Source organism: Gavia stellata, chromosome 11, assembly GCF_030936135.1.
Source record: "Gavia stellata isolate bGavSte3 chromosome 11, bGavSte3.hap2, whole genome shotgun sequence".
Taxonomy (NCBI): domain Eukaryota; kingdom Metazoa; phylum Chordata; class Aves; order Gaviiformes; family Gaviidae; genus Gavia; species Gavia stellata.
The window spans coordinates 24,198,063-24,211,742 of NC_082604.1; the positions used below are offsets into that span (position 1 = coordinate 24,198,063).

General features: G+C 42.4%; 1 protein-coding gene across 1 annotated transcript in view; it reads right to left on the minus strand.

Annotated features, from left to right (window-relative positions):
- FNDC3B (fibronectin type III domain containing 3B) overlaps window positions 1-13,680 on the minus strand; it is a 170,445-nt gene that overhangs the window by 72,885 nt on the left and 83,880 nt on the right. Inside the window, exon 6 of the mRNA XM_059822504.1 lies at window positions 5,860-5,918. Coding sequence (XP_059678487.1) covers window positions 5,860-5,918 — 59 coding nt within the window. The remainder of the gene's footprint in view (window positions 1-5,859; window positions 5,919-13,680) is intronic.

Sequence of the window (13,680 nt, forward strand, 5' to 3'; positions counted from 1 at the left end):
CTTTTTCAGTCATCCTGTTCCTTCTCCTAATTTGAAACTGCAGTAATTCAACTGCAAAGAAGTAAAAAGACCCAATTCAATCTGCAAGGTTATGCTGATTCAAAAGCATAAGGGAAAATCACAACAGAAGTCCAACTTGTCAATTAAAATTTAATTGCAAATCCATCACTTTGTGCCCTGAAAGAAAGACTGCATGTACGATCCGTAGTCACCCCTGGGTGCAACACCTCAATGGCAGGTGGGTGAGGATTGTCTTTTAATAAAACATGGAAAAAATACCTCAAACCCCTGCACCCAAACAACTTTATCACCCCACCAGTGCAGCTGTATTCTTCTGGAAACACAGGTCCACATAAGCCCAGACTGAGCGAGCTTACAGAACTAGCATCGCCTTTCTCACCAGGAGAGCCCGCTGGCACCGTGCCGGAGGCATCGTTCATCAGCTGCACGTACCGAACGGCAGCTTCCCAGAGAACAGCCTCCTGTTATCAAGCCAAGAAAGAAGGAAAAAAATCTCCCCTCACCACTGGCTCAAAAGAAAAAGAAATAGAAAACAACAGTTGCACTGGCTGTCTTGGAAAGACACCACATTTTTATGCACGCCTTCTGAAAAAAGCCCAGGGAAGCCTCAAAGGCTCCATAGCCTCAAGCTCGCTGCCGCAAACTCCTCACTTCTAATGAATACAGCTACATTTTTCTGTCTTAATTGTAGCGAAAACATAAAGAATATTTTTTTAGCTAGCCTCCATGAGAAGGAATCAAAGCACAAGGTTTTATATTCTTTATTCATTTCTCCTATGCATCAAATTTCACTCTATCATTTTAACAGATTTTTCCAGATTTTTTTGTTATTTTAGAAGGTGTAAGATGAATGATGCAGGTGCTTAGCTACACATTTCCTAGACTTTTCTTGAGACAATTGAAACACCTGATTTGGTAGTGAAATATTAGCAATCAGCTTGTAAACTGCTTGTTTAGGAATATGGCTTCTGGATGTATCTTTATATAATGGAGAATATTTAACTTCTCATGTGAAAACACACTGCTTCCAGCTGAAAAGCACTGCAACTGTTGTGTGTGACACCCATATATCAAGCAGATTCTTTCTGAGCAAGTCGTAAATCTGTTTTTAACAGACTGACAAGTAGGTGACACCACAAAACGTCTCATCTTAACTTAAACACCGTGCTCTCAAAAGTTAAAGATTTTAATTTATAGCAGCACACTTAAGTCTTGCCAAAAAGAAAACCTCTGCTCAATCTAATGTGAAAAACAAGTTGTAAGGCAAGAAGTTTTACGTAGTATCAGGCTTTTTTGGTAAAAAATATCAACTGGCAAATTCTTGCATGAATTTTCACGGGATTTCTTGCTCTAGTCACATTTGTCTGATGCTATGAAATCAACGTTTGCTGCAAAAACTTGGACCAGTGAAAACTGATACTGGATTAGATAGCTTATAAGAATCTTGAATGATTGAAATAAGACAGATAAGTTAAATTTTTGAGATTATATATACAGACACATGTATGAGCATGAAATTGCAACAAAGATATTTGGAGCTACATGTCTGTAATTTAAATAATATTTTGATCAGAAAACTGGATAGTGAGATCCAAATAGACTTTTTTAAACATATATTACTACTATGCCAGCTCAGCCCATCAACACGCAGTTTCTTTTATTATGGAAATATGCTTGCATAATTGTTTTTCATAAATTCAGACAGACTTGGAGCTGCAGGCATGATATCCTGCCAATGTTCTATTGAAATGTTTTTCTCTATGACTACTCACAAGGACACACGTATATATTCTGCGTACGGCAAAAACTCTGGCCCTTCATGAACTTTCGCAATCTGTAAAAAGTTAGGTCTTTTATAATTTCTTAAAGTAAGAGAAAGTATCTTACGGACTAACTGTTAGACTGTTATTCTGAAGTCAGTGGGCAGACACTTCCACGCAGAGGATGAAAGTCCAGATGCAGTTGCTAAGCTGCTCCAGCTACACCCTTAACATCTTACCGACACAGCGTTCAGAGTGGCTGCTGGCCTGCCTTGGTGGCGTTATGTACACAATAACTGCCGGCGGAGGTTTAAAAAACACCAGAAATCGTTAAAGAGAATTTTTAGCTGCACTGACTACACACAGCGAGCGTAGTAAAGCGAGTGAGGGGTCATTGCCTGCATGATAAAGTCAGAAAAGGCAAATCTATACACTCCCTGGGTATAGAAAGCAGAACAGTACTGTGCACATCAGCACGAGCGCTGGGAACGGATTTATTTGTATGGCTAGAGATAAACCTGTCTGCTGCTCACCCACTAAGAGGCTCGATATCGTATCACCTTTAGCAGCCAAAGGTGTTATCTCTTCAGTATCTGATTTAATGGCCAAAGCCACCACTTAACTTTACCAAGAAACTCCTACCTGGAGCAGGAAGCACTAGCTGTGCTGGGAAAAAGGGCGAGATAAATAACTGGGGTTATGATATGCTGAGAATAACAAGCTGGCACTTGCAAACCAGCTCAGTGGCTTGAACTTTTCTTGCTTACGCCTGGGAAAACAAGCACCTTTCAAAAGGTACTGAGCAGCCGAACAGATCTGGACCAGCCCTTTCCAGGCTGTAACTAACAGCACAGCTAACATCAGGGTGGTGGGCTTAGTGTCGCCGCTGAACTTGCAGACATAAATAACTTCACTGTAAGTAAAAACTAGTCTATTGTTCATTAATGGTGCCCTAATTCCACCCAACCAGAACAGGAGCAGCCAGAGCACCTCTTCAGAGGCTGGGCAGGTACACCTTTGTGCTGCTTGCTAGTTACCCCGCCTGTCTCATCTGCCCCCAAAATCGCCGTGCTCACGTTGAAGAGGACTGGCTTGGCCTTTTAGCTGGGACCTAACAAAAGATTCTCCCACAAGGAGTTTTGTATGTCTGGTGAAAAGCGCAGTTAATTAGTTTCTGAAAACTTCTCAGTTTACACAGTAAATGCCTGCTTTCCATGCTATCAAAACTCGGTGGTGTAAATAATTATTTTATAAAAGCCCCTGGGAAAGAATCCCAACTCCTGCACTACTTTAATAAGGTTACAAGACTGATGAATATTGGTCCTTCCCGTCTTTCAGGTAATGAACAATGTTTCTGTACAACTTTCATTATCTTTCAAATTCCGGGTTAGCATTCACAGGCATCGTGTGGTTCGGGTTTTATTGTATGTGTGAGAACTACACCGCAAGCAACATTCATTTACTCCCTCGAGGGCAATGTTTGAAAGACCTGGGGGTCAAATGAATTCACGGTTATTACCAGGTCGAGATTTCGCTTCTACACTATGACTCTAATCCTGCAATTTTAGGCAAAAATCCCGATGATGAAATATGAGTTTTGCCGCAGAGCAAGTCAGCGGGAGCAGGCTGCCTTCTGGAAAGTCAAACCAACATTTGAGCTCCGACTCCGCAGACCCGCGCCGTTTCCCCGCGGGAGGCGACGTCCCCCGAGCTGCTCGGCAGCCACGCCGGCGGCTGCACCGCCACTGCCCCCCGCCACTTCGGAAACCCAGAATCAATTTTCCCTTCCCTCCCCAAGGTATTTGCTTCGGAGAATGCTTACTTTGTCTGCGATAACACGAATTAAAAATATATTTCGGTTTAAGTAAAAATGGGGGGGGGGAAGCAGAAAGCTTCTTTTAAAATTTTTGTTGTCAAAGAGATAAAGCTACAATTAAATTTACACTTTGGCTGCACATCTCTCAAAACAAGTAACAACATCTACTATTGAAAATAGACTTTTTATAAATTAATCGTTTTAAAAGTGTGTGTATTTTGTACTCGGAGAGGTGAGAGAGACTTTGTCACAGAGAGTTACCCGGACAAGGCAGATTAAAGACGGCTCCAAGCGATACCACGGCTGGAGTCTCCTGCAGGAGTTGCTCAGAGGGCTAATCCCTTCCGATGGCTTCACCTCTACCGCCGGTGGGGAGAGCTGCTCCCTTGGACACACAGCCATGTGCCGCAGACATCGCATCACTCCACTTACTTAGTCCACTGACTTACTGCACTGTGCCCTTTCGTTTTAATTGGGTCATTTCTTTCTATGCAATTGTTTTTCTATACATTGTTTCATTTTTCATTCATATATGCATAAGGCTCACCAAGAAATATGGCCCAGCTGACTATTTATGCATAATATGATATATTTCTAACAGATACATTACTGACTACGCACACACATAATCATTCATAGCAATTAATGGTTTGGGAGACTCCTATGAGTTTAACTGCTCACAAATGTCAACTTTAACAGAGAGAATAATAGATAATCCCCAGCATCTTCTCACTAAATGTCATTATTTTTGAACTAGCATTTGTCATGTTTTAGGTTTTTTTTAAAAATAATTTCCTATTTTTGAAGTCATTCAAGGAGAATTATTTTTGTCTGTTTTTAGTTTCTGGCTCCCCTCTGCTTTAAATGCTCTGGTTACCATAAATTTAATTGCTCAGAGCCCAGAATCCTGCAAACTGCTCAAATAACTTCTCACCTCTATAGATATAAGTATGAAACAACACATTTTTCATGTCAGCTCTCCGGATCTTTGTAAAAGGCATCTAGCTGTGGCATTTTACCAGATGAGTGACATCCAGGTAGTCCTCAATACAAGAATATTGACTCACTGTACAATAAACTAGCCTAATTCTGTGCTAAGTGCGCTTTCTTCCTTTCCAATCTCCCAGAAACTTTTCTCTCAAGTCTTCAGCTTAGCATTGCCACTTGTTTCTACATGAAATAAAGCAACTTTCCTTCTTGCAAACAGAAACGCGGGCTGTAGCCTCCTGGTACTTATCACCTCTGCAGGTCTGCTTTAGATTCTGGCTGGCTTTGACCCTGCTCTCGTAGATGCCGTGACAGTAGGATCCAACACCTCCTTAAGACCGTATTCATTCAAAACAAAAGCATCCAAAAGAACAGAGCCTAAAAACTAAAGCTCAGCCTGTGCTCACACCTGCCTCTCCCTGAGCTCTGCCACTTCTGCGTGTAAGGAACAGCCATCCCTTCACGCTCCCACTGCAGATTCTTTGTGTCAGCATCTACCCAGCTACTACTGAACACAGTCTTCAGATGAGCTTTCCAACTGTTAATTGGTTTTTATTTGCTTATTTGTTTACTAGCTTTCCAGGTGGACAGAGAAAGGCCTGAGCCCTGACTGAGCAAAAGAGAGAAAACTCCTGAAGCTCAGCCGTCTCCCTCTGCCTCGGGACTGCTTCAAGTGCTTGTTTGGAGCATTCATTTAGATCTGCAATACCCTTCTGGTTTTCATTTGACACACCAAACTACAAAACCCATCCCATTCAAAGGGCTTACAACCCCATTTATTAATAAACTTACCTGAATGTGGTCACACTCAGCATGGTGATTGAATTTCCACTACAATTCACATGCTTTTATGCCTCAGACAAACTTAGAATATAGTAATTGCCATTGAATAATGGAATTAGCTTAATTTAATCAGGATTACAGACATAAATTGCTCATGCCAAATAACATGAAACCCAGGGGAGAGGGGGTAGGAGCTATGTAAATCACCCCAGTGCGCTGGGCTCCCCGTCGCAGTACGAATACCGGGAGTTGTCCTCTGGCAACAGCGACTGGTGCGACTCCCGCAGTGGGCAGAGCCCATAAATACCCACGAGCACAAAACATGCTTCAAACTGATATCCTGGCAAAATGAGTTAGATATATACAGCGGCAACAATCTGTTAAGGAAAAAATTCAGAGGTGCTCCCCTGTAAAATCACCGGTATGTTGTGAAACAATCTACTTATCACATTTGCTTGGTGGGTGTGTGTGTGGTAATTTGGGATCACATACCTGTGGTTTCTCCATTCCAGAAAGAATGTCTTGAACCCTTTTTGTTTCTGAATCAAATTCTGTAAAATAGAGAATGTGGAAATAGGAAGAAAAATAAATGACCAAAATTAAACAAAGGTGTCAGCTATGTTAATAATTCTTCAGGAATTTGTAAACAGGAGAGAGAGAAACATTACCTGCACAGGAGCATCAGCTGTTTTGCTCTTGTAAATTTAAGGTTACATGGATTAATATTAAAAAAATTATAAAAGAGAAAAAGAAGGGAATGAAACTTCCAGTAATTGCAGATATTCAGAAAGGTGGGATCATTTGTAGAGGTGTCCTCCACAAACAATGTTATTAATTGGGATTTGCCTTCACAGAACAAATAATCCTGTTTCCAAAGCTCGGCCGTGGAAGAAGCTCAGGGGTTTCTACAGCTCAATTTACTGCTGAACCGCATCCTGGTTTGTTAACCAAAGACATCCTTACTCCAGCGGCTGTAGGGCCGGGCTATCGCCTGCTCCCCAGAGCCCCGGGCTACCGGACAGGATGAACACCCTTCTTGCCCCGTGTAGGAAAGCCCAGCCGAGGTGTGCAGGGCGCCCGTCCCGAGCCCTGGCACGCTCCTACAGCTACTGGTCCTTAAATGCTGTTACCCTTTAATGGTCAGAGCTCTTCTAAGAGCCGCCTTCACCTATCAAGGTAAGAAAGTCATGCCAGGCTAATTCGGATGCCTGACTGGCAGCGACCCGTCCCCCCTCCCCGAGCCCTGTGCCTGGTACGGCAGCTCTTGCAGGGGCTACACAGCTTTACCCCGGGGCAGGATGCGAAAACCTTCCCCTAAATTAGACGGATTAATTGAGTGCAGAAAGTGCTGCAGAGGCGATCACCTGAGCAGTGCCATCACCCTTTTCCCCATCCTCACCCCCCCACAAAAAAAAGTCTTGAGGTAAAACATCAGCTTAGAGTAATGAGGTGACACAAAGCAGCTTTATTCCTTTTGGACCGCAGCACAGAGAGGCCTCACTTTCCACTACAGTATTCTCTAATGGAAAACTAGGAACATATTTTTTCTGGGTTGTTTTTTTTGTTTCTTCTTTTTTTTTTTATTTTTAAATGTTAATGTAAAAAGTTTGCTCACCAAAGCAGAAGAATACGTCGCACCTAAGGCAAAATGTGCAGGACCTCTTTACAAAAACCATACAGATTTGGCATAGGAAGCAAAAAAAATTAATGAAGAAAAACGGGTAAGATCAGATCAACAGCTTTCACGAATGATTCCCCCAAAGCCTGACCTACTTCTTGTAGCCCAAGAATGTGTCTTTATTTTTGTCTGTGACCTGCTTTTAAAAAAGTACATCTTTTTAAAAATTCCATGTGCTCAGCTGCCAAAAAATAGAATTGGCTGAATGCTGATGGCAGAAACTCCAGTGTAAATGCCCATCTCTCCCTACAAGAATGCACCTTGGTGCAGAGTGGGAATGACAGATCTCCCGCTCCATGCATTCCTGGATTCCTTTTAGTCTCAGCCGCTTGGAAAAGAAAGGAGCAGCAATAATTCAGGAGAAGAGGAGGATAGCATGATCGGGTTTTTCCATAGTAGATAACTCAGAGTATATTATAAAGTGCATAAACTGGCAGGATTTAGCCAGCATACAGTAATACTGACTTGAAAACTACACAGACAGACTAAAAGGGCTAAGGAAAAGGTTGAGATGCTGATCCAAGTGAAAATGCCACCGAAGTCTGGGGTGTTTCAGAATTCAGGGTTCCCTGCAGCATCAGTGCAGAAGCAGGACTGCGCCACAAAAGCCTGGATCAGATCTGGGAACTGGGGAGGTCCTGTAGGCTTATCTCGAAGGGATGCTAATCAGAAGCAGCTTCTGCAGCTACAGAGTGTAACAAAACTGCTGCTACTATTTTATTGAAAGTTTATGGTTATTATGTCACCCCTAATTACAACCCCCAGAAGCTAAGCGTGAATCATTCTCAACCTTAAATCCCAAACATGTGGACTGAATTTTCTTTCCTCTCTCTGCTTTCTAGCAAGGATGCTATGTGTGTCACACTAAGCAGGAGAGAAAAATAAACCCTGAAGTCCAAAGAAATCTCACTTCCCTCTCCCGTGAAAAACGATCGCTTTGTACAGTAACTAAGTCCTCTGACCCTTGCAGGTCAGGGCTGCAGGTTCAAACTGCTCCAAATGTGGGAACTGACTTTAAGACCTAAGGCAGCTGGGTATACCCAGCAAATAAATAATTAGACATCTCCTACTAAGGAAATTTTTTATATTAGCTCTCCAAACACGTAGCTTGTTCACAAGGAGAAGGCTCCGAGTACCAGCTACACTGTACCTTTCAGTTATTAAGGGCATGTGGATATTTATGGGGACAACGTGGATATTTATGTCACCAAGAGTTTATACAGATAAGCTGGAGGTGGAAGAAGAGAAATTTTCTTCAAAGATTTTGGGGAGAAGGAGAGAGGGAATGGGACACACACAGACCTAAGGTGACAATGTGAGCACAAAAAGATTAAGACTTGAATTCAAAGTTGACGAATAATACATATACGAAAGGATGCTGCATCACATTTTCTAAAGAATATGATGCATTGAAGGATGCACATTGCTGACCAAGTATGTCAGACACTCCCATGCTGAACCTCCCGAGTGTTCACACATGAGACTGGGCAGCTCCAAGTGATCACTTGCACACGCGGCACGCACACCAACCGCTTCACACGTATAGGGCCGACGTAGCCCACGTCACTGACTTGATAATGCTGTGAATCATTTTACAAGAACAACGGCAAAGGAAGAAAAGTCTATAGTAAGAAGTGCCCTTTCATCACAAGCTTTGAAATCACTGTACCGCGTGGAAAGGACAGTGTGTGCCTTTGAGCTCCACACCAAATTCAAACCAAAATACCCCCATGAATAATAGGTAATGCCCTGTGAGAATAGAGCAAATGTAAAATTAAAGACAGAAAGAACTAAATATGCATGAGTGATGCCTATAACAACATCAGAGAATAGCTCAGGTTGGAAGGGGACCTCAGGAGAGGCCATCAAGCCCAACCTCTGCCTGAAAGCTAGGAAAAAAACCACGAACCAGGGCAAAACTGCCCCATGGAAAAACTTAAAACTGACACCAACCTTTTTGGGAGAGAGAAAGTAGCTCACAGAATTGTCATCTTCTTATAGTGTTTCAAATACTGAGTTTCCCATTTCAAGAGAAAAAATTCTCAGGCTTCTGTGGGTGTTTGATCTCCTTTCAGTAATAAACACAATCACTCACAGTCTCCCGAGCTAGACTAAGCTAAGGAGAAGGAGACCTGTCAGGAATCCCTCCCTCAGTGGGAAGCTGGTCTTACCTGCCAACCTCTCTCATAACACATTAAGTGTCAAGCTCAACGTCTTTCTCTCAAGCCAAAAAAAGAGCAGAAATCCTTCTGAAATAGAAAAATGATAGAGAAAAAAAACATATGCTCTACACTGATAATACAGAATTGGTGAAAAGCCTTTTTTCCTAGCTTATTATTGTTACTCATCAAGCCACTGAGGACTCTTCTACTAGATTAACTCACTGGAGCATTTAGGGATGAGGAGCACGAGCATCACCAAGGCACCACAGATGCCGTAGTGGAAAGGTGGGAAAAAACAGGAGGAAGGAAAGGGGAAGCCTTGATGTAAAACAGGAGACTAAAATTCAGAAAAAATTACCTACAACTGCTCGGGAAAGGTGGTGGGTGGCTGGGCATGATTCACCTACTTAGCACTAACTGTCCTTAAATAACAGACAGCTGATTTGCTTTTAAATCTTTATGCCTTCCCCTCTCTTCCTCAGCTAACCCAGCACTGAGTGTCTGACCCCACACACAAAAGCTCTGTATGTCAACCCCCGACGTTAACCCTGGGGCTTGCAGAGACAGGCAGCGGACACGCGCCGCTTTCCTCCTTTGCCATCGGGAACAGAAGTTCAGTCACGTCGAGGAAGGGCCCAACTAACACTTCAGGTCATTGTCCCGTTATAACTTTTCCTCTCAACATCTGTTCCCCACATCTGCTGTGGCAAAACTCTTCCTCCTAGGAGGAAGCTGGGGGTGGGGATGAATTCCTTGTGAATGCTCAATGGGGTCCTCTGAGGGACAGGACAAAAATCTGAGTTATACTGTAGAGCTCAGTGTCTAAGAGGTATTATAGCTGTCCCAAGCTACAGCATTAGGTTCTCATTCCCAGGCTGTGGGTTATTCGGATCCCATGGTTCACACTAACCTTCCACAGCAGTGAAGCCAGCTGTAAGACCTGGACCACATCTAAGTTTGTATTTTGGTCATCTCTCTTTTTTCAGAGTTTTGGGTCATAACCAAAACTCCACAGATACAACCAAGAGTAAATGCCCCTAAAAATTAACTACTTTCCCAGCAGCTGTTTGGTGCTAACAGGGTTTCAGTGTTAAGTCTTGCTGAACTAAAGCCTTTTATTATATGCTTCTGTTAGCCTGCGTCTATGTTCCTTTCTGCACGTACAGTACAAATATAATTTTCAGAGCTTTCCAACAGTATTTTGAACACCAAGCACAGCTTTCAAAAACAGGGAAGAAAAATACTTGCCATTTCAAGGTAAGTTTGAAGTTTCCATGTATAGTTTTCACGTTTGCATGAACAGCAGCTGTGTATGTAAGTGGTTTGAAATAGCTAAAAGCTCTAAACTAATTAAGATTTTCCCATTGCAAATACAGATTTCAGGTTTGTTCTGCATTCTTTCCTTTGCAGAGAGGAAAAGGTCCAGCTCAAGACTTAGCTTCTGGCCACAGAAAGTATTTACTGTTTCAACAGCCTTTCCATTCCAAGGGAATGACATCAGCACTAGCACTTCGCAAACTTTTAGTCTAATTCTCAAGCAGAGCTCCACGCTCACAGATATGCCAGTCATAACATGACATGCTTTCTCAGAATTTGTTCCAGATTTATTGGGGCTGTGACCGGCTTTAATGCTAGGAAAGATCTTTTATCAGTCACGTACAGCACAACCTACAACCCGCAAGAAAATGAACTCTTCCAAACACAGCCCAACTCCTTTGTGAACTGCCTGCCGATATCAAAGCTTAAGACACGAAGAACAACACATACAGACTTTTTCATTTCAGAGAATTGTAGAAATATACATTAAAAAACTCCTTTTACAAGAACAAACCTACAACTGCAGATGCCATGCTGCAACTGAGTCACAGAAAGCAGGACCGGAGGGGATGTGACACGGTCGAGTCCATCCTCCTACACTGAGATATGATCATCTATACCTAAACCATTCCTCAGAGACATCTGCCTAGCTCATTTTTTAAAAAAGAAATAAAAATTAAATAAATAACCTCCCACCCTGTGCTCATAACCATCTCAAAACTTCCTCGGCTAGGCACCCTACCACAGTATCTAACTCTCCTCATCATGGGGAAGATTATCTCCTCAACTTTCCCGGCTGCACCTCATACCTGCTACTTCTTTCCTGCACACCCACCGCGGATGAGTTCATCACCACTTTCTTTGTTTCAACCTTTCACATACTTGATGGCATTTTTCTCTTTAAACAAAGGAAGCTCAGTTCTTCCATACCGGTATTTACCAGACCACAGACCTCACTTACTGATGTCCTCTGGAATGTTCTTTAAATTGGTCTCCATCCTTCTGAAGACGCGGTACCAGCCCTGGCCACTCCACTCGCTTTGAGGTTTCTTCTTCTCTTTGTCTATAGGGCAACTTGACTCTTGGGTTTTGTAGTCTACTATACCTCCCAGACCTACTGTGCAGAACTATTACACAGTTTTTAAAAAAAGAAACCAGCAGGTTTGAGAAGGACTGGCTAAAATGTAATACTTCGCTCTTGTCTCGATCAAACTGTTTTTCTTTTGAGGCCATTTTACTTCTCCTGTCCTGTCCTCCTTCCCTCCCCCTTAACCCACCAAGCACTCTCAACCCTATCAGAGCCTGACATGGACTATAATTTAATACGAATCAATCCTTATTCCATCCTTCAAGTCCTTAATGAAAATATTGAATAAAATCAGACCTAGGACAGATTCCTGCCTAATCCAATTTGATGCATCTTCCGAGCTTGTCAGGGAGGCAGCCCAGGGCAGGGCAGGGGCATGGATAAACGGCAGGGCTATGTGCTGGCTAGCAGATGTAATACTGAGAAGAGCAAATCCAGTGTCACCCTCAACACACAGTGCTTTACGCAACTCTTCTCAGCACCCCTTCCACAAGGGGCAAAATGGGGAGCCTCTTGAGTCCAAAACTTGTGAAAGAAGTATTTATCTTCAAAGCAGTCCATCACACCATGCTAAAATATAATACACCGAGGAAGATTATTAATTAAGCCTACAAATACCTGGATGAGATTTAAATTCTAAATATTAACTATTGCAAATTTCTGCTAATTACATGAAAGCTAATAAAAACACCAGCGATAAAACACGGCTGCAGCTCCCATGTCCAAGGTAGAGAGATGGACGTTATCCAACTTCAAGAAGAGATCTAATGGTTGAAACATGTTCTAATTCTTAAAAAATTGCTGTGCATGAGCATCTCACATAAGTTTTCCATTTCTAAGAGCCCTCCCACTGTTGCTATCTTAATCCTCCTGCTAAAATGCCTTGCTTGATGTCTATGAGCTTATCTTCTATTATTTGACCTTAAAGACCAAATTGTATGTAGGTACCAAAAAATTAAACCACTCCCTAAATAACTGAAGGCAAACAAAACAAAGCCCCTACATATACTCTAGAAACTTACATTTTCACATCTCAAATAAGAGAAAAAAAAAAAAAATCTCTAGCCACCCTGACTCACTGGGACTTAAAGCAATGAAAAACTGACATGTTTGCCTCAACATCACTGTGGTTTAGGCATCTAATGCCATGTTTCAAAGGTGTCCTGGCCATAGTCCATACCTATTAAGCTGATAGTTTTACCTGGACTGCTTCAGTATCCTACTGGCAATGGGGCAGGATACTCCAAAATACCTGGAGTGCAAATTCACATCATATGGTTTGCGTCTCTGCTTCAAGCCATCCTTCTTTAACAACAGATACCTGCTATCGCATGGATAAGCATCAGATGTTTTCACATCAAGCAGATGTGGAAGCACTCAGATGTACGTAACAAAGTCACTTCTGTTAAAAAGTGTTTTAAAGATAAACGTAGGTGCATTCAATCTTCCCTGCCTCCCAATATTGTTTTGATGTATGTTTCTCGTCGGGATGGAGCAAGGAAAATAAGATCAGCAGTAACCTACAAGGGAAGCAAAACGCTGGATGCAAGGGACAAACGGAGTGTAAGTGACCTGTTGGGTTTGTTTTTCTCTGCTTCTTTGCTGTCTTCCAGCAGTAGCAGCAATAACAACTCCTACTTTATTGGCTGAAGATCTGAGTGAATTCCTACTGTGAACACACAGTTGATCCATTAGAAGGCAGAAAAGGGCTTTCTTAGTAAAATACCGCAACCCCCCATCTCTATCACATACACTTCACATCTTAAGAAACCGCTTTGTACATCTCACAAAGAAGATAACAGAGGCAACGCGCTGCATATGGCTGCAGCTGGCTGGTTTTGAAGGAACACCAAATTAAACAATGACATAACCCACAGAAACAGAGAAAGCCCGAGCTGAATCTGCTGGAAAAACAAACCACTTCCACACAGGACCTCTTCTTGGAGGGCTCTCTTTCGTACTTTTCGCTTGCTTTAGCTTATTTTCTGCGTCGAAATAATTTTTTTTAAAGTTTTTGACAGCTTCCCTTTTGCTATTATATGACAGCAGCCCGCACGCTACGTGGGTTT